The sequence below is a fragment of the Barbatula barbatula genome, assembly GCF_947034865.1.
Source record: "Barbatula barbatula genome assembly, chromosome: 5".
Taxonomy (NCBI): domain Eukaryota; kingdom Metazoa; phylum Chordata; class Actinopteri; order Cypriniformes; family Nemacheilidae; genus Barbatula; species Barbatula barbatula.
In genome coordinates, this window is record NC_136769.1 from 5,925,528 (window position 1) to 5,946,268 (window position 20,741).

At 36.9% G+C, this 20,741-nt stretch overlaps 2 protein-coding genes across 2 annotated transcripts; both read right to left on the minus strand.

Moving 5' to 3' along the window:
- Window positions 1-394: 394 nt before the first annotated feature.
- On the minus strand, window positions 395-3,601 carry LOC306893968 (uncharacterized protein). Its single transcript, XM_079456166.1, has 3 exons — window positions 3,484-3,601; window positions 1,673-1,763; window positions 395-1,573 (listed from the first exon to the last, which is right to left on the minus strand). The coding sequence occupies exon 3, from the start codon at window positions 1,527-1,529 to the stop codon at window positions 639-641; it is 891 nt and encodes a 296-aa protein (XP_079312292.1). The 5' UTR covers window positions 1,530-1,573; window positions 1,673-1,763; window positions 3,484-3,601; the 3' UTR covers window positions 395-638.
- Window positions 3,602-4,353: 752 nt separating this feature from the next.
- On the minus strand, window positions 4,354-9,464 carry LOC306893970 (uncharacterized protein). The gene is made up of 3 exons (XM_079456167.1): window positions 9,266-9,464; window positions 5,806-6,018; window positions 4,354-5,662 (listed from the first exon to the last, which is right to left on the minus strand). Exons 2-3 carry the CDS (start codon window positions 5,834-5,836, stop codon window positions 4,725-4,727), a joined length of 969 nt encoding a protein of 322 aa, XP_079312293.1. The 5' UTR covers window positions 5,837-6,018; window positions 9,266-9,464; the 3' UTR covers window positions 4,354-4,724.
- Window positions 9,465-20,741: the final 11,277 nt, after the last annotated feature.

A 20,741-nucleotide genomic window follows, 5' to 3' on the forward strand; every position in this document is an offset into this window, starting at 1 on the left:
CTATCCAGTGTTAATATAGTTGTGATACACACATTTGATGAGGTTATTCAGAGGTCAGAATGAACAAATCGTGTTTGCCAAGGACCTCAAATTATGTCTAAATGTATCACCGTAGAAATATTCGACATAACCTGATGATTCTCTTCTGTCTCTTTGGGAATTAAATGCTTATATTTCCATCTGGATAAACATTAAAGGTCTTAGTATGGGTTTGATTAGTATAAAATAACTCTTACTCTTTACAAACAGCATTAAAAAAACATCTAGCATGTCTGTGAGCATACTAACTCCATTAACACTGCATTACTTCAAAATGTTTTTACTGATGACGACAAAACCAGGTTACGGCGTAAGCAAGCATTCCTTTAGTGATCCAGTCAGAGGAGTCTATAGGTGGTTTTCACACATAAATTGTATTGTATAATTAATAATAAACACTTAAGAGAAACAATCAAACTTATGTTCTTTAAAGAAAAGGGAGAAACCTTAGTGCAAGAATCCTAAAAAAATAGGAAATAATGTTTCAAATCAGGGATCCCAAGACACTGGAAATTCTTTCCCCACTGACGATATACCTATGGGCACTCATCAGTGTGAATTGTCACATGGTCCGATTTCCTACTGAAACTCTTTCCACACTAAGTACATACGTATGGGCGCTCTTCAGAGTGAATTCTCATGTGCTCCACAAAATTACTTTTGTTTTTGAAACTCTTTCCACACTGAGGACATTTGTATGGGCGATCTCCAGTGTGAATTCTCATGTGTACTTCAAGCGCCGATTTCCTACCGAAACTCTTTCCACACTGAAAACATACGTATGGGCGCTCTCCGGTATGTATTCTCATGTGGTCCACAAAATGACTTTTGTTTTTGAAACTCTTTCCACACTGAGCACATGTGTAGGGGCGCTCTCCAGTGTGAATTCTCATGTGCTTCTCAAGCGTTGTTTTGTGTTTAAAACTCTTTCCACACTGAGGACATGTAAATGGGAGCTCTCCAGTGTGAATTTTCATGTGCTCCTCAAGCGTTGATTTCCTATTGAAACTGTTTCCACAATGAGAACATGTGTATGGGCGCTCCCCAGTATGAATTCTCGTGTGGTACACAAAATGGCTTTTGTGTTTGAAACTTTTTCCACACTGAGGACATGGGTATGGGCGCTCGCCAGTATGAATTCTCATGTGCACCGCAACATGTGATTTACATTTGAAGCTCTTTCCACACTGAGGACATACGTATGGACGCTCTCCAGTGTGAATTCTCTTGTGGTCAACCAAATTACTTTTGTGTTTGAAACTCTTTCCACACTGAGCACATGTGTATGGGCGCTCCCCAGTGTGAATTCGCATGTGCTCCTCTACAAATGATTTACGTTTGAAAGTCTTTCCACAATGAGGACATGTGAAAGACTTGCTTGCTACAGTTCTTTTCTTGTTTTTTGGAAAGATAATGTTGTTCTGCACACTACTAGAAGACATTTGGAGCATTACAGGATTCAAAGGTTTCAAACAACGACGTTTCTTCATTCAGTGTTACTTCATTCAGTTCTTCACCTTCTCTTTCGACAAACCTAAAATAAAACAAATAATATTTATATTATATAATTACATTTTGATGCGTTTTAAATTTCCCATGACCATTAAATCATAAAAAAATCTTTGATACATGCCATACTACTTTACTTCCTTCAGCACGCGTACCGGCCCAACAGGTCCACTTCAGATGCCATTGCCACAGTCCTTCATATCTCCCTCTCCCACCTGCAAGATTAAGACACTTATATCAGGATGCTCTTCATTGATTATAGCTCCGACCTTACAACTGGCATGCCTAAGAAGCTCACCCACAAAGCACATTTACCACAGCCACTAGCCTGACCAAAATATAAACACAGACCAGACAAATCTAAAACAACCCAAATTAATATCCCACATCTTAATAGTCAATACGCTAAAGAAAACAGATAATTGTGGCCCGCAAAAGCACGCTCCCCTTTACGCTTCAGCATCACGTCAGGAACAGAGCCTGGTCACTGGATCGTAGGCTTCTAGACAGAGTAGGAGAAAATGAGAAAGGGAGGCCGGAGCAAGGTCATGTCTATTCAAAGAAGAGAGTTTTTAAGTCAATTCTCTGACAAACCGGCAGCGTGTGAAGAGATCTTAGAATAGGGTGATATGATCTTGTTTTCGACATTTCCCAAAAAGTCAGGCTGCAGCATTTTGGACAATCTGAAGATGCGCAATTTGAAATTTAAGAATACCGCAATACAAAGACTAGACGTAAAAAACGCATGAACAGCCATTTCTAAGGTTTTTGCAGTGAGAAGGTTTTTAATTTGAGAAAGTAAGCGATGCTCACCAGATACGATGACGGAAGAATAGTGTCAAATTTTAAATGCTGGTCAATAAGAACAGCCAGGTTCTGCACCCGTGAGAATATTGAAACGAATAGACTTTCTAGCTCAGGGCTTGTATACTGGGGGTTCTCATTCGGACCGAAAACAATGACCAAAGTCTTCGTTTAGGAAGAGGAAATTCTGGGGAGCCATCATTTCACCTCCTCAAAACATTGCAAAAGAGAGGTAATAGACATGGAGTTATTTGCTTTTAGACATACCCAGGACTCTAGTCTAGATCAGGGGTTTTCAAAACGGGGAGGTTGCAAGGGTTCTGTGGTGCCATTCGGCACAACACTGGACCCAGTCACACAAAAAACCCAAACTCTACATTTATTTGTCGCATACTTATCATTTGTTGTGATATTTAATGTGTAGGCTGATTCTGTTCATCTTTATTCACAAAAGCACTGCAGGTGTGATCTGTGAATCCTCATTGTGCTGTTTTATGATGCTATTGCCCATGCAAACCTGAACCGTTGGGGAAAAAACATTTAGCCTAAATCTTAGTGGATTTAAGAGCTCATTTAGTGGTAGGTTGGTAATGCCTCAGTGTTCTTAAGAGCGTTTCAGAAAGTATTTTATACCCTCTGCTGTTATATCTTTTTTTTTTTGCTGCTATAATATAATTGTTTTATCTTGTATGTATTGATGTCAATTGTTTACTGTGTCCTTTGTATTGTGAAATGTTGTCGAATGAATTTCCCCTTGCAGGGATATATAACGTTTTCTAATCTAATCTAATATTTGTTAATGTTGCTACTGATATCATTACACATTTGATAACATAATCATTGCACATTTCATACCGTTATTGCTACTATAATCATGCAGTTCCAGTCAATTTTCACGTTTTAACCAAAACGTATACATTTGGCTGAATTTAGCAAGAAATGCACTACATAAAGGTCGATAAAGTGTACATTTACAGACTATTTACGGTAAGTCAAACACATTAGCTAGTAGCTGTTGCTAACCGCTACTGTACCCAAACACTGGAGTTGTTTGCTTCGTCCGCAAAAAAACAATGCAGGTGAGAACAAAGATTATTCATATGTATAAAAATACAATGATCATGAGGTTACCTTTGAAGTGTTTACTGCAAACAAGAGTGTACTATGAGCGAAACCATTGTTTCCCCTCCCTGTGGACACTGCGGTCAAACCAGCAGCCACTTCGAAAGACCTCACGCTGTTTTGTTATGCGCACATATACTGCGCATTACGGGAAAGGCGTACTATAGGATATCAAAATTAAAGCGCTCTGTATCGACGACGACTCTGTTGCTAGGTGTTCTTAATGGTTGCTGTGCTCAACCTCTCTGGTGTTGTTAGATTATTGCAATGTATTAAATATAGGCTAAATAAGAGCTAGTCTGTTGCTAGCGTGACAAGAATGATTACAAGGAGTGTGTTTGCTAAGATGTTTTGGTAAGAACTTGGTGGTTGCTAGGGTGTTGCTATGCGGTTGCTAAACTTTTTTCGTTGGTTGTAATTTTCCATGTACCGAAGTGTCTGGATCTGAGCATTTCTCACTTATCTATAGGCCTATATATATTGGACCTATTCCTAATAAACCTTTGACTTGGAGTGAACTGCACTTCTGTTCTGCGTCATTCTTGGTCCTCGGATCCGGATCGTCTGAGTGTTCCATCGACTAGACTCGTCAACTTTCTACCTAGACAAAAGTCATTATCTTACACAAACTCCCGATGTAACGCCGATGCCAGGATGTCCACACCAAACAGCCACCACATCCTAACAAAATTGCAGACTCACACCTTCACATCTGTTTTCTTTTTTTTACAACAATAAGGGGAGCAGATGACAATTAAATTAGTGAATGTGGTTTCTTCTCCGGGTGCCAATCGTGGACTGTCCAGATCCAAAAGGGATGATAATTACATGAATATGTGACTTTCAGCGAGTAAAGAATATAGGTTATAAAGAAAGACTGCTGAAATAAAACGAAGTCATAAAGGTATATTTTAAATTGTTTAATAGTATATCTTTTCCCCTCATCTGAAGGGATGGAGCTTAAACATGCCGAAAGGAAATGTTTCCACAAAGATAGACAGATAAGACATGAGGGCACCTCATGACTCATAAACATCTATTTCTGAGCATTCGTCTATGGCAAGTCAAACTGACATTCATTCATTTTCAGGATATACACTTTTGACATCAACTATTACATTTTTTATTTGAACAAATTATTATTCTTGATATTAGAGGTTGAATGGGTAATATGCACTGTAATTCTTAATTTCAGATATATCATCAAAAGGCACAGGGATTAGTTGCCTCTATCTTTAAGAGAAGACCTATCACTGGATGTGCTTTGTAGGAGTCATCAGTGGAGCAAGTCCAATGTGAATATTGATGTGCTCCTCAAGATTTGATTTGCGTTTGAAACTCTTTCCACACTGAGGACATGAGTATGGATGCTCTCCAGTGTGAGTTCTCATGTGAAACTCAAGCGTTGCTTTGCGATTAAAACTCTTTCCACACTGATGACATGTGTGTGGCCGATGTCCAGTGTGAGTTCTTATGTGCGATCCAAGTGCTGATTTGTGCTTGAAACTCCTTCCACACTGAGGACATGTGTATGGTCGCTCTTCGGTGTGAATTATCCAGTGCACCTCAAGCGTTGTTTTGCGATGGAAACTCTTTCCACACTGAGAACATGTGTACGGGCGCTCTTTGGTGTGAACTATCATGTGCGCTCCAAGCGTTGATTTCTGTGTGAAACTCTTTCCACATTGAGAACATGTGTATGGGCGTTCTCCAGTGTGAATTCTCCTGTGCTCTTCTAGATGAAGTTTGCGCACAAAACTCTTTGCACAGCGAGGACATATGTATGGGCGCTCTCCAGTGTGGATTCTCATGTGCTCTTCTAGATGATGCTTGTGTTTGTAATTCTTTCCACACTGAGGACATGTGTTAAGGCCCTTTCCAGTGTGAGTTGTCATGTGTTGCTCAAGACGACTTTTGTATTTGAAAATCTTTCCACACTGAGGACATGTGTTAAGGTCTTTTCCAGTGTGAGTTCTCATGTGTCGCTCAAGACGACTATTGTATTTGAAAATCTTTCCACACTGAGGGCAGGTGAAAGACCTGCTTGCTTCTGTTATTTGCCTTCTTTTTGGAGAGAAAATCTTGTCCTTCTGCACACTACCAGGCGACATTTCTAGCATTACAAGCTTCTGACACTGATGTTTCTCCTCAACTTCATTCATGACTTCTCTTTCATCTTTTAAAAGATCTAAAATGAAACCATGACCATAAAATCATAACAAAATCTTAGACACATGCTATACACCTATAAGATAGTTACGACTCCTGCGATCTAAATTTAAATGACTAAGCCTTACCAATAATTATTAACGAATCAAGAATGACACCAACCTCTTTGTTCCTCGCTATCTTCATGTTTCATTCTGCACGGGTCTGGATCACTGCTCCTTTTTAACAATTATATTTTTGGACAAAATTGTGTCACACTGAATTTGCTACTTTTGAAATAAGTGTCCCCTTTACTTGTAGTATTATATGAATTATTCCTGTATTTGTTTGTGAACGGCTTCACTGAACATCTCTGTGGGGTATGGTGGAACAGACCTGCCGAAATAAAACAATACATTTTCAAATTAGCAATTTTTAAGAAAAAGTTAATTATTAATGAGGACAGAAGCTCAGAAAACCGATTCAAAACACGGTTTCATTTTCATTTTTTTAAAACTAATTATTATAACTAATTACAACCAACAGAAAAGTTGCAAAAAGAAAGAACAGTGTTGTTTACGCATTGTGTTCATACATTAATAATATGGTCAATATATAAAATGACCACAAGGCTTAAGCAACAGAAGCATTTCCTTTTTTTAATGTTCATATAGTAGGGGTGTGAGAAGAACTCGCGCTGAGATCCGACTGGTCTCGAAGGAACACAATCTTCTTACGCAATTGACATATGCTTCCTAAATTTAACCTGTGCAACCTCAAAATATATGTGAGTGCACATGTTGTTGTGGTGCGACATGTTTTCATTACTGTACAGAACACACTAATAACTGCACAAAGTGTGCGTGCTGTGAGCTACAGTGACCGGCCCGGCCATTCATAGACATGATTATAAACATGATTTTCCATCCCACGTTGCTACTTTTCCAAACTTGTTCTGTGTAAACGCGCTGCCTATATGTTTCATCATTGAGGATTTCTATAAAAGTATAAAAATCTCTTCTTGTTCTCGTGAGAAGTGTCTTGTCACAGCCCTAGTGTATAGTAATGCAAATTGATTTAGATTTTTATTTGTATTTTTAAATACGTGACCCAGTCTGTGAAACAAAGTCCAATGATCACAAAGACTGATATCATTTTAATCTTTGGCATGGCCGTACACAATCAATATTAGATACTAAGGTTATATTTTCCAAGAATGTTCTTTACATTATTTAGGATGACTTTATATGTAAAAAAAATTATATCTATTGTGCATAACACTCATGTTTTTCTACGGTTAACGTTTTAATCCATTAATCCTTCTCCCAATGCTCTTGTGTTTTCCATTCCTTAATGCATTTTCTTCACAAAATGCCACAGTTAGTATAACAAGATGTCCTTAACATAAGATCATTCTCTTTCTCTATAAAATCTTTATGGTCTATAGTAAAGCCATGGGACATTTTCAAAGTTAGTATTAATGCATTAATGTAACTTTTCCGGGCACCTCAGATTCATACTATATGGAAGAAGATTCCTCGCCTTACTGTGTGTTCACACCGAGCGCGAATGAGGCGTCAAGCGCGAGTGATTTACATGTTAAGTCAATAGGCTTGTTTGAGATGCGCCTCGCCTGAAATGTAGGTGAGAGTAGGCGTCTGCAGTAAGGGGAGGGGTCAAAAAAGACCTTTGAAGTCGGACACTTCGTGAATCTCGCTGTTTTGTCGCTTGCAAACGTGAACAATGGAGGAGATCGCGTTCGCGTTTTTTTATCGCAGACGAAGTGGATGTAATCGAAATACCACTGTTTTTACATTAGGATGGTTACAATAATAATGACCGAATGTACTGTCAAATAATGTCCAAATAAACAGCTTACACAACAACATGTAAGACATTTTCACTCGCCCAATTTAAATCTAGATTAAAAACGCATCTTTTCAGCCAAGCATTCACTTAATGCAAAATATGCTAAATAAACCACCAGGAGATGCTGACAGTAGATATTATTTACTAGAATAATTGGATTTATTATACAAAACATCATGTAGTGTGTTTTACCCTTTCTTGGGTTTTTCGTTTTTCCCATGTAAAGCTGTTTTGGAACAATGCAAATTGTGAAAAGGGCTATATAAATAAAATTGAATTGAATTTTCAAGGATTGTATAAACAAATGGTAAATTAAGTAAAAAGCAAGTTACTTTTGAGAGACAAAGGTCATAACAAATGTTTATCATATTTAATAACAAGCAGGTTTCTGCCACCATTTCACGTCCATATTATTTTTCCATACCGTGCTAGTCAAAGCTGTATTGTAGCAAACATTCTTCAGAATTTCTTCCCTTGTTTTAAGACCCAGACACTTCTCCACACAAATATGAGGCATAATGATAAACAGTCCATTTAGATATGTATGTGTGCATGTATATTTTTAATGGATTGATCTATTAATTCACACAAACATACAATAGAATGAAGGGAAAATTACAACAAGGAAGAATTCTAATGCAGAGAAATATAAAATAAACGCATGTCCTAATTCTTAACTTCACTAGGCGTGTTTTGTTTAGTTTGCATGTAAATATAAATAAACAGATGCGTAATCTAATTGTTAGAATGAAGAGAAAATGTATCAGTTCACATTCTCAGCCAATGAGCATGAAGCTGTGTCGCCAGTCAGTCGTTTCCCATCATGCTTTTGAACAGCGCAGTCGGAGGAGAGCAACTGCGCTCGACTGCTCAATCCGACACAGCCGCCTCGCCTTCGCGAGAGTTTTTTGGCACACGTTAGCATGACATCAGAGCAAGGCGGACGTAACTCGGACACGTTTCTAACCGGCATGCAGCTCGCGGTGATCACCGGTGATCGGTTCTGCGCAGATTTAGCTCATATCAAACAAGCCTAATGCAAAGACGCGATAGACGCGCTTGCGGCGAATAAGGCGGCGCGAATGACGCGAGTTGAAAAATCTGAACTCTGGCGAAAATTCGCGCCGCGTTAACCAATCAGGAGCCTGCTCTAGTAGTGACGTAGACGAAGTAGCGAGCAGACATAAATACAAAATGGAGGACACGCTCATAATCTCTGTTTGTGGACACCCGGAGCTTCATATATGTTATATATACATATTGAAATTACAAGGTAGCTAAAGGCGGTAGATTGAATTTATTTGCCTTATTTTACAACTACGTTCCCGCTAAAGCCCCCCCATGACGCGAATGAAGCGAGTAAACACGAAATGTTCAAGCGTCCAACTACTCGCGAATAGCGCGTTTTTGACGCCTCATTCGCGCTCTATGTGAACACACAGTTATACTCTTATATTAAAATCGTTTATCGTGTTGTATTCCATCAAATTATATCATATTAACGTTTCTGAAAAACAATAAAGTTCAGACACAAGTTAAGTACTCTTGATACTACAAAAGGGTCGAAAAAAAGATGCAAAGGAATTTAAATCATTGCGTTTTAAGATGATTTACTGTTACACTGCATCGCGACTTTTTATCTAGCTAAAGGATATAGTTTGACTAAACACTAGAGTTGTTTCCTCCTCGCAACAACAATCCAGGTAAACACGTGAATGTATGATTCATGGATCAAATACGAAGATTCAAATAGCCAGTGTTTTCGCGAGGTTACCTTTGATGAAGTGTTTACTATGAACGCACATTGTTTCCCCTCCATGGGGACAACAGCGAGTTTTGACATAAAATCCTCAAATCTCGGGACTTTTGTAGAAGCATCACTCGGGATTGTATCCTCGTTGTTCGGAAAGAGAGAGAGAGAGAGAGAGAGAGATCGTCCTCTTCCCTCCCCCGGGGCGTTCCCCTAAGGGCCTGACGTCACGCGATAACTATACGCTATTTTAAAAATACACTTACAGGGAAATTATGGAGAAGTTGTCTGTTTTAAATCTTTTGGGGCAGAGCATTCAAATCAGTTGTTCGGAGTAACAAACCCAATATTAAAACGCACCATGTCACGTATTTTCAGCAAAACTATGCTTCGTTACGTCATAGGTGTAGGCTACTACGTTCCTTTTTCATGTCACTTTTGTCTAATTGGTATTTCATTCGGTCGTCAGGTTGCATCTAGGACCAACAAGGAGGTTGACTTTACATGCATAAAGAGGGGCAGAAGGGTTAAGATTTTAATTATGTAAGGCTGCCCAACAAACAGGTGACGTCTGCCAGACGTGCAGATCATGTTTATATTAAGTCGGTCTGTCCAGGACCATATCTGTACGTCAACACAACGTGCAAATCTGGTAAGTATCTGGACGTCGGACAACGACCCCTCTTGGACGTAAGTTCAATATTTACGTATAGCTAGGGGCGTCTGTGGACGTGCAAAACTGGTGACATCCAATGGCAAATATAACATGGTGCCCGGTGCAAATGTGTCCACAATAAACTGACTGTGTCGCCACATATTAAAAAACAAAGAACTTAATCCAATACAATGAAATCATTGAGCTTGCATTTCCATCTCAAACACCACACCCTAATGAATGAAACTTGCATATTACACCTCCACATGTGATCTCATCTCCCCCTCTCCTCTTTCCCCCCACTCAGATTTCCTTAAAGCACACCTAATAAACAAATAATTTAAATACTCATGTTCGGTATAATTTGAAAATGTCTCACTGTTGGCTCATCGTTGAGTGTGTCCCTTCATGCCCAGGGTTCTTTTTTAATGTAAATGATGTCACCATGTGAAAAAATGTGTTTTGGTGTGGAACTACCACACAATTATCGTTCCTATAATTGACACGATCATAAATACTGTACATACTGTACCTACATAAACAATGTGTTGCTAATAGCAGTAAGTGAATGATCACGGCAGAAAGACTGTACTGTCCGGTATGTTAACTGTGTGCAGAAGCTGAAGTTTAACCAGAGGAACTTATTTATCGGCTATAATATATCGGCCAATCCCGATAACATTAAAAATGTCAATCAGTCAATAATTGATCGTGCATCCCTACTAAATAGTATTACTGGGAATTAAAATGAGTATCACAGTATGTTAAAATAATAAAGTAAGAAATACTTAAATACAAAGGGGGCTGAATTTTTATGTGTCTACATATTAACCATTTTCCGCTCAAGTTTGTACGTCACAATGCGTTCATACTGCTTTGTTACACACCAAAAAACGGATAAAACTTTCCATAACAAAAACAATTACATACTTTAAGGGCATATTCTAAGTAGGCAATAAGGGTCACAACATGAGATAAGCACATCAATGAAGCTCCAATATTACAATTCACACAAATTCATTTAAGCTTTGGCTAACTTAAGTAGCCTAGCCCTAGCCATTATGTATCACATCCAATGTACAGATGGCTTGATGAGGTCTTTTCAAAATAAATGCAATTGATAAACATACGACACTGATCTAGTCTCAACTGTAACTGTTATAATAACGTGAAAACATCACATTTTCTTATGCTTTTACCTCAAACATTGTTGAGGAAAATAAACCCTGTTAGCGCAGCTTCTCTGCTGTTGCTGATATTACCGTAAGTACAGCGAGAAGAGCCGCGTACGTTTTCGTTGACCTAATATAACCGTAATGATAGATATATACGCGAACTCCAATACTTTTTTTGTTCCGTTTAATACCAAAGAAGATATTTTTTGAGGAATTTAGGAAAGAAAAAAGCTCTCACCTTTGACCATAACATTAATTAGGAATGTTGAATATCAATAGATTGGAAATATAATCATTGTAGTCCTTGATTCTGATTGGTGAGAAAGGGGACCTTGTTAATTTTCCAAATATTTAATTAAAATGATACCTAGCAAATATACGTTTTTTGGAAACATTTTTACAATTTATTTAAAACAAATAGCTAATTTATCTTTGTATTTGTACACGTCTTACTGGTAAAAAGTGTTAATTCTTTATCTAAAATGTACTTTTGACTAGTAAAACCTTTTTCTCGATGTCCGCAATAGCATTTTTACAAGCAGAATATGTTATACAATATGTTACACACACACGCACGCACACGCACGCACACACACACGTTTGATTTACCATACCAGTCAGGACATAGAATGCTTTCATTGATTTTATATCAGGCTTATGACATATCACACAAACATGTGCAAGACATTAGATTTAAAGAAAACAATTATTTGATCAAATTATGAACAGTGTATTTAGAGAGGACCAGTAAAATGTCAAAACAAGTGGGACGTGATAACAGTTCACTATGTTACCAGGAAAATTGGACCCTCACAAATATAGCTAAACAAGGAACAGTGAAGAAATAATGTCACCTTCAGTACTACATTATATTGTAAACTCTTTCTGCACACATGTTCATGGGCGCTCTCCAGTGCGTCTCAAGACTTGTTTTCTGAAAGTTTGGTGTGTATTTACATATTTGATTCAAGATTTGATATCTGTTCGAACCCTTTTCCACACCCCAACCCAGTCTCAAGCCAGTTCGTGGCACAGGCAAGAAGTTTGGCATCTATCCTCTGTTCTCGTTGTCAGTCAGAACATCTTCTTTTCGTGTCACATCACACTTTGATGGTTCTCCAGTGTGCATTCTCGTGTGCACCTTGAGATGATTTTTCTGTGTGAAACTCCTATCACACTGAGTACATGCGTACGGGCGCTCTCCAGTGTGAATTCTTATGTGTTCCTCAAGATGACTTCTATGTTTGAAACTCTTTCCACACTGAGGACACGTGTACGGGCGCTCTCCAGTGTGAATTCTCATGTGCTTCTCAAGACCCGTTTTCTGTTTGAAACTCCTTCCACACTGAGGGCATTTGAATGGGCGCTCTCCAGTGTGAACTGTTATGTGGTCCACAAAATGACCTTTGCGCTTGAAACACTTTCCACACTGAGGGCAGGTGAAAGACTTTCCTGCTTTGGTCGTTTGCATGAAAATCTTGTTCGTCTGCAAACTACTAGAAGACATTTCTAGCATTACAAGATTCTGAGGTTTCTGACACTGAGGACTCAACTCCATTCACTTTTAGTGGCTCCTTTACTTGCAGGATTATAGGAATTATTCTTGTATTTATTTGTGACCTGCTTCAATGAACTGGTATGGTGGATCACTGTGTTGTATGGTGGAACAGACCTGCCAAAATAAATAAATACATTTTCTCATTAATAACAACTCTTAATAAAATATTTAAAAGTTTAAAATATTAATTGGGACCGATAGTATGCAAATTTAACCTCAGTGTCTGAGTTTTCCATTTAAGAACAGCTGTCTTAAATCTAACTGAGAGTTGGCAAATTTGCACATGACCTGTCCTAGATAGCATTGGAAATAAAAATTTGTATGAGCCTCTCCTATTGCAACACATCCACTTCTTCCCAGGGCCAAAAAATTATAAATTGTTAACATCTAAATACAATATAAATGGCACTATATTGCCACCTAATGGTACAAGTGGGTAACACTAATTTATATGCATAATATTTGTTATAGTAATTGTAAGGTTACATATATTTTGCGGCTCCAGGCAAATTGTATGTGGTGGGAGGGGGCCGACTCCTAACATAGGCCTATAAAAAACATGAAAAAACAAAGGAAATATTGATTTTGCAATTCAACAAAAAAGAGGTCTGAAAAAAGAGGTTTTTCCCCAGTAGAACTAGAAATCGCGAGCATGTCAACACTGCTGTGCATACAGTCGCTTTTCTAACAAACTCTGCGCCCCAGATGTCAGAGACTATTTTGCAAGATGTAAACAGGACTAGTCCAGAAGCAGTTGGGTTCTTCTAAACCTGTATATTTGGAAAAGTGTTAGTAACACCAAAGACATTTCTGGGTAAGGGGAAAACAATTTGCCAAAAATGTGTACACTACATTTTAACAGTTTTCTCATGAAGCCACGTTTAGATCCCCATATCTTAACCATAAAGTGCCTTAAAAATGTAGTTCCCAAAAGAAAGTTAGTTAAGCACAAGAATCTAAAAGTTACATGTAAATTTTGTTTAAAAAAGAAAAGTGCTTTCTCCCTCATTTTTGTTTTGTCAACATAGGCATAAAATGTGTCAAGGATTACTAAAGTTAACAGATTTTACAAATTTAACAATTTCTGTGTAAATATAAACTTCTTCATATTTCTCATGTCATTTTATGGCTCCAAATGTCAGGTGAAAATTGAACTACAAATGAGTCGATTTACTATTCATCAGTGCCCATTTAATATTTTGGCTTTCATCAAAAGATTTGAGCTTGAGAAAATTCAAATTTTGGTTGATTTGATACGGAATGATCCAAAGGCATTTTAATTACAATATACATTTTTCATTAAATGTAAAAAGTCAGTCTACTCCTTAAGCACATCTCTGTTCACATTAAGCTCTTAACTTATTTTGATCTAAAGTTATTGTTATTTTAAACAGCCGTTTTAAGAAATAATTGAAATATGATTTATTTGAAGGTACAGACTCAATCACATGACCTGAGTTGGGAAACACTGCTCTAACCTGTAAACATGGGCAGAAGAGATGGGCGATATGGGTATGGAACTACATCGCAATATTTGTTTGTATTTATTGTGGTAACGGTAAAAATGACGGTATATATAGTACACCATTCATCGCTTATTTTGACTACAAGTGATTCAAGAGCCTCAAAAACACAAAACTTTGATCACAAAGTGAAACTTGCCCAAAATCAAACATGCTCCGTAAAATAAATATAAAATACGTATAATGGTCACGTTTAACTTTCAAAAGGGCGCACCACAAGAGTACCATGGTTCTTCTTAACATTCGATTATAATATCAATACACCCCTAGTGCATACATTGTCCTTCCTATTGCCTCTGCATCCCTGGAGATATAGACCATTCTCATAAACTACACTAGTCCAGAAACAATTTCGGTTTCAGGTTTTTTCAAACAAAACACAACAGAACATTTTGAAAAGCTAAATTGTGCTTTGGACCAGTGTGTTTATGCATTGCGGTCTATATAAAAAAAACTACGGAAAATAAAATTAACTCTGTGATTGGTATCCAGAAGAAGTGAGAGGTTGAGTTGCTTATAATGTGCATTATTTAAAAAAAGCAACAACTGTCAAACATCATCAATAAATATATTTTTGGTCATGGATGCTTGAAGAACAGCGATAGACAGATGCCCGTCGAGGTCCTGGAACTAAATGTGTGGTAGATGTGGAGTTTATTTGGAGATTCAGCACGAGAGCGCCTCTGGCTTTCAGATGCTAAATGCATTTTCATCAAAAAAAAAATCACATTTGTGATTGCTTCCACAAATGTGTTGCTTATTTGTACATTTAAGAAAATGTTTATATGGGTCTTCAAAGTGAAAATAAAATAATCTAAAGGATATAAAATTTTCTAAGTTACACTTGGATGATAAAAGTGAAAATATCCTACACGCCATCGCATTTTAGCACGAAGTTCCACCATCAGAGGTATACTTCAACAATCCATTTTAGCCTTATACTCGCCTCATACTACCACCAGGATCATATTAATATCGTATTCTATTCTATTATATCATATTACTGAATGACCTTTTTGCACGCAGCACTGGAGCTAGAGGTTTAAAGTTTTGTAAGACAGCCAAACAGTTGTAGCACAAACCATCTTTGAAAGAACACACAAGTACAGGTCATCACGTAAATAGGCAGGTTACATTACATACAGATGGATAAACTAGGGCCATATCCTTTTTTAGTTAACCTTAATTCAACTTTCGGTTTGAATTTTTCTAAATTCTCGGTTTTCCCTTTTTTTACTAATATATTTGAACCATGCTGTAGTAACATTAACATATACTTCAGTGTTTACAACAATTGGTCAATTTACTACAAGAATACTATGCTTTGCTATAGTAAATAAATAAATACTATAGCACACTAGTGTTTTTCACCTGGGTTTTCAAATGATCCAGACTTTTATTTTGAAGTGTCATCGTGAAGATGCTAGAGTTTCATTGTTTGTTTGATGATATCTTTAATCAAGCAGTGAAATGCTCATGATATAAACTCTAGAGCAAAATTTTAGAGATGAACTTCATGTGTTCATGTCCTTATACAGTAAGACACAAATCCAAGAGCGTCACATGTAAAACTGTGTAGTTCATAGACAGGCCGATTGACATATTTAATAGCAGGATTTAACAGGAATCATAGGGATCTATATGGATTCAATGCTTCCGGAAAACGAGTTTCAATCGAAAAATAGACTGAAACTAAGCGGTTCAGGTCACACGCAGATTATCACAATGACAAACTCATTTCATACAAACAAGCGGCTCGGTGTAATGTAGGCTATATGCAAAACTGGATTCCATGCTTGATACAAAGTTACATTTTCACTTCGCGCAGACCTTTTTGTATAGAATGCGTTATATATATATATATATATATATATATATATATATATATATATATATATATATATATATATATATATATATATATATATATATATATATATATATATATATATATATATATACGATGTATATCACTCAGGCGTATTTAGGCTAAGCCACAAAATTCCACCTGATCTGATCTTTTTCAACGTTCTGTTTTAGTTTTCATCACTACACAGACAAAATGCAACACACATAACACGTATAATCAAACTAAATTGTTAAATGAATATATTTAGATTTAATTACAACTCGAAAATGCATCTGGACCATCGTTTACATTTTGCGAAGTGGTCTATAGTCGGAATGAATATCTGGCCATCCAAGAACCAGAGCAGTGTTTTGAGCTGCCCCTGGAACAGTGTAGGGAAGGACGCATGAAGGAAAAATACAGCCGTGGCAACAAATGGAAACACTGCATTCAAATGAAGTTTGTCCCCATGAAATACGGGCTCGTGCATCTCTGTGGTTGGATCTCTAGAGGGGACTGTTATCAAAAACATGCAGCCATTTTTGTTAACTTACCTTCGAGTGTGTTCTGGGAAACATTAATGGACGCAATGTCCATTGAAACCACCGCTCCAAGTACCCTACGGGTCGCTGCAGGTGACGAATGCGCTTTTCAAACACAATGGTTCGGATCGCGTATCAAACACTGATCTGATCTGATCTGATCCCAGACTGGATTGCACACAGAACGCAAAACCAACCGGAAGCGATCACGTCGCCGTTGGTATGCCAAACCGACAGAGGGCGTTACTGACTTAACATACAGTCAAAATAATCATCTTAAATCACAAGTTTTGCATCGTGCTGGTTTAAGTTTACATGTTTGTGCAAATTAATTATTACCTCGGATATTATTTGCAATGCTACGCTTATTTCTGACCAAACCGCGATGTATATAAAGTTAGAGCGTGTATTGCACACTGTTTCTTAACATTTAAACAATGTGCAACAATTACAAGAAAGACTTAAAGAACAGTCAGCGTTATTTCTCCGAATCAGCATCATTTATTTTTATAAATCTTTTTATACATTCACATCGCAACGTATATGGATTGATATAAACACGGCGGTTTGCATAAGATTATGTATTGAGAGTTCCGAAATAAGATAAAAATCTAAAATCATGTTTTATTATAGTGCATTCCAATTAAAATCAATCAAACAGCAGGTGTGTTACTAACACGATGAAAACATGATTACATAATAAAAGCATGTTTTTTGAAAAATGTCATCTCCTTTTGGATCCAACCTCTTCAAATGTTGTTAAATAAAATTTTAGTTTCACCAGCGTTTTTGATGTTGTAAAATACACTGTTTTAACAAAATCGTTTATACGGACAGAAAACAACAGTTCTTTATTATTATAGATATCCGTGGTATCAAACTGGCCATATATGAGCCAAAGGGCTGTGTAGTCCAATGGTCATTAACATATGAAATATTATTGATCTGAAACCTATTTTTACTGTTAGACTATTATACAACAATTTTATTAAAAACGTACTTTGATTAAGTTTAGTTACATGCCTGGCCACGTTTTAAATATTGTAAAAAGATATTGTGTGTATTGTACTTTTAGTCAACTGCTTTTTCTTTTAAATCTAAAGAACTTTTATCTACTTTTATCTTAAGGTTCTATATGAAATCATTATGCCAAAATGGTTCTTTTATGGCATTGTGAATGTCATTCTTGGAATACTTTAATTTATTTTCATTTGGGTTCTCTGGCAGTAAATGCTAAATTAACACAATTTTAATTTGTGGTTTCCCTCTATATTCTCAACAAACCAAAGATGATGTAAAATTCACATTGTGAAAAGCGCTTTTGGAATCAAATTGTTCTACATTTACTGTAGTCAAGGACCTCTTCTAATGTCTCTCTGTGTTGTATTTTTTTGACAGTAATCATGCCTTATCAAAGCTGTCAAAGTGCAGACAGAAACGGGTGTTTTGTTTTGGTTATTTTCTGTAGCATTGTAACCACCCTAACCCCTGTTAGATGATACACTTGATACATTCTCCGGTGTGAATTTACACAAGGACGTTTCTCTACCACAAAGAATCTGAAAGTTCTTTTGAATGCTGAAGGTTCCATGTAATTCAGCCAAAAATAAAAGTTATTCTTCAGCATTGTCCTTCTCTGAATAGTTTTTTGGAAAGAAATGCAAAAAGTAACAACATTTTTACTTGTGTTTTCCCTTCTATATTTGAAACAAACCCAACAAAGTATGCAATTATGGCCATTGAACGCAATTCAACATTTATCCAACTATCCTCATGCGTCAATTTGTGTCTAAAACTCATTCCACACTGAGGACATGCGTACGGACTCTCTCCAGTGGGAACTCTTGTGTGCTCCTAAAGATGACTTTTACATTTGAAACACTTTCCACACTGAGGGCAGGTGACAGCCAATAGATTCTGAGGTTTCTGACCCTGATGTTTCTCTTCCACTTTATTCAGTCCATCACTTTTATCCTTCGACAAATCTAAAATGAAACAAAAAAATGACAATGTGTTTTATTTTTTAATCACTCCCACAACCATAAAATCTTAGATACATTCTAAGATTCTTTCTAAGACTCCCATGACCTAAAATGTAGGGAATAAGCCTCATCAATCATTACAAAGAAAAATAAAGAATACACCAACCTATTTGTATCTCAATATCTTCATGTTTCATTCTGCAGGGGTGTGGATCAATCATGTCTTCAGCTTTCATTAAACTGTCGTTTCAAAAACTGTCAGACTGGATTTGCTATATTGCTACTTTTGAATGACGTTGTACATTACTTGTCTCTTACTTGACTTGTGAATGGCATCACTGAACATCGCTGTGTGGTAACAGACCTGCTAAATAAATAAATGCATTTTTTTTTTACATTTAAATGCTTACTTAATTTTTTTAAATAAAGTTAAAATATGAATTAGGACACATAGTATCCAAACTGGGCCACGGGGTCTGGTTTTCCGTTTAAGAGCGGCTGATAATTATAATAATGTATATTTCAATCAACACTGAGTGATGTCAGGCTTAACAAGTGGATAATAGAACAAAATGAATAAAAAATATATAGATGCAAAAGGAGGTGTATTTTATCACTTTTCCATAACAATTATTTATATTAAATGAGACAGTAAATGAATAAATTAATTTAAGAAATATACACAAATAAATTATACGTTTGTATAGTAATAGTGAAGTGGTGGTTTCACTAGGCCACACATACAAACTAAATGTTCAACAAAGCATGGTTCATTTTTAAGGTGTAAACGTGTAAAAGTTACATTCCAAAAAATACATTGACAAGGTGGTCAGAAAGAAAACGTGTAAATAGCCATTACATACCTGTGAGAATCCAGAATTCTCTGTGTCCGATCTGTTGCAACATTGCAAGTACAGATATATGTTTTGTCTAACCGATCTCCATCTATTACGGCGTGCTCAGTACACGTTGACCAAACCAATGTGTTATCTTGTTATTGTGTGAGATGTTCAGACATAAGTGATATGTTCGTCACTTCCTTACTTATGCATATATATACTGAACCCATCTTTAGTAAACTTTGACTTTGGGTGAACTACTTCTGTGTCTGTGTCATTCTTGGTCCCCGGATCCGGTTCCTCTGATTGCTCCGTCGACTAGATCCTTCAACTCACGAAAGCTGTATACCTAGGCAAAGTAATAATCTTACAATACTTATAATAATGGTTTGAAGATGTATTTAAAGCTTTCAGTGAAGCGCGTATCGAGGTTTGTATACGCAAATTTAGGCAAATGACATCATAGATGAAGTCAGAAGCCTCGCTTCCGCCTGAGTGGTAAGCGATTCGAATCTTAAAGCGACCTTTTGACAGCTATATAAAGTTACACAAGTACATTCACACATCCACATTTGATAGCACCATTCATACCAATGTGTTTAATTTACAGTAATGTTATACAATCATTATATACCATCAGAAAACAGGCCTACACATATATGAATAGTCTGTGTGAAAATATTTGTATTCTTCACCGTTATTTCTAATCCTTCACTGGCGCAAAATACAGTGTATCACAGACAACATCTGTAATGTATCTGCTTGTTTTACACTCTTTGGCAAAAAGGTTTCAAAGCTTCATGACCGTCTTCATCTCGCTAATCGTTACACACATTTATAGAAACACATACATATCCTGACAGCTTTTACTATTTGAATGTCTTGACGTACATCCTAATATCTATATTAAGAGCCAGAAACAAAGGTTTTACATTTTCAAAACAACGTGTGGTTAATTTATCAATTACAAATCATTATAGCAAGAACAAATAAAGAAAACATGATGTCATTTCATTCACTTCCAAGCGAATGGGCGTCTGCGCAATGTTTGTAACTATCCGAGTATGTGTGGCCGCAGGACAGGTCTTCGTCTCGAGTAGACGTCGTGCATGTATCAGTGCGCATGCGCAACGCGACGTACCGCAGCTTTTAAACCGCATGCGCGGTTTTTGTTTACTTCCGTATACGAGCATTTTTAAACGACACGGGGATGGATGCGATTTCAATGGCACTTAGATAATGTGCATATTTATTTTGTTAGAGTGCTGTCTTTGTCAAAAACGTTATGACATTTTGTGATACGTGTTCACAAATGGCATGGTTTCTTTTTAAATATGTTTTTGAAAATTCCTTAAACAAATGAAGGCTTTACAATAT

Excerpts from the sequence above, each read along its gene's own strand:
- LOC306893968 (XM_079456166.1), bottom strand. The coding sequence starts at position 1,529 with ATGAAGAAACGTCGTTGTTTGAAACCTTTGAATCCTGTAATGCTCCAA.
- LOC306893970 (XM_079456167.1), bottom strand. The coding sequence starts at position 5,836 with ATGAAACATGAAGATAGCGAGGAACAAAGAG. Across the intron at positions 5,663-5,805 it reads AGATAGCGAGGAACAAAGAG|ATCTTTTAAAAGATGAAAGA; the intron begins GTTGGTGTCATT and ends GTTTCATTTTAG.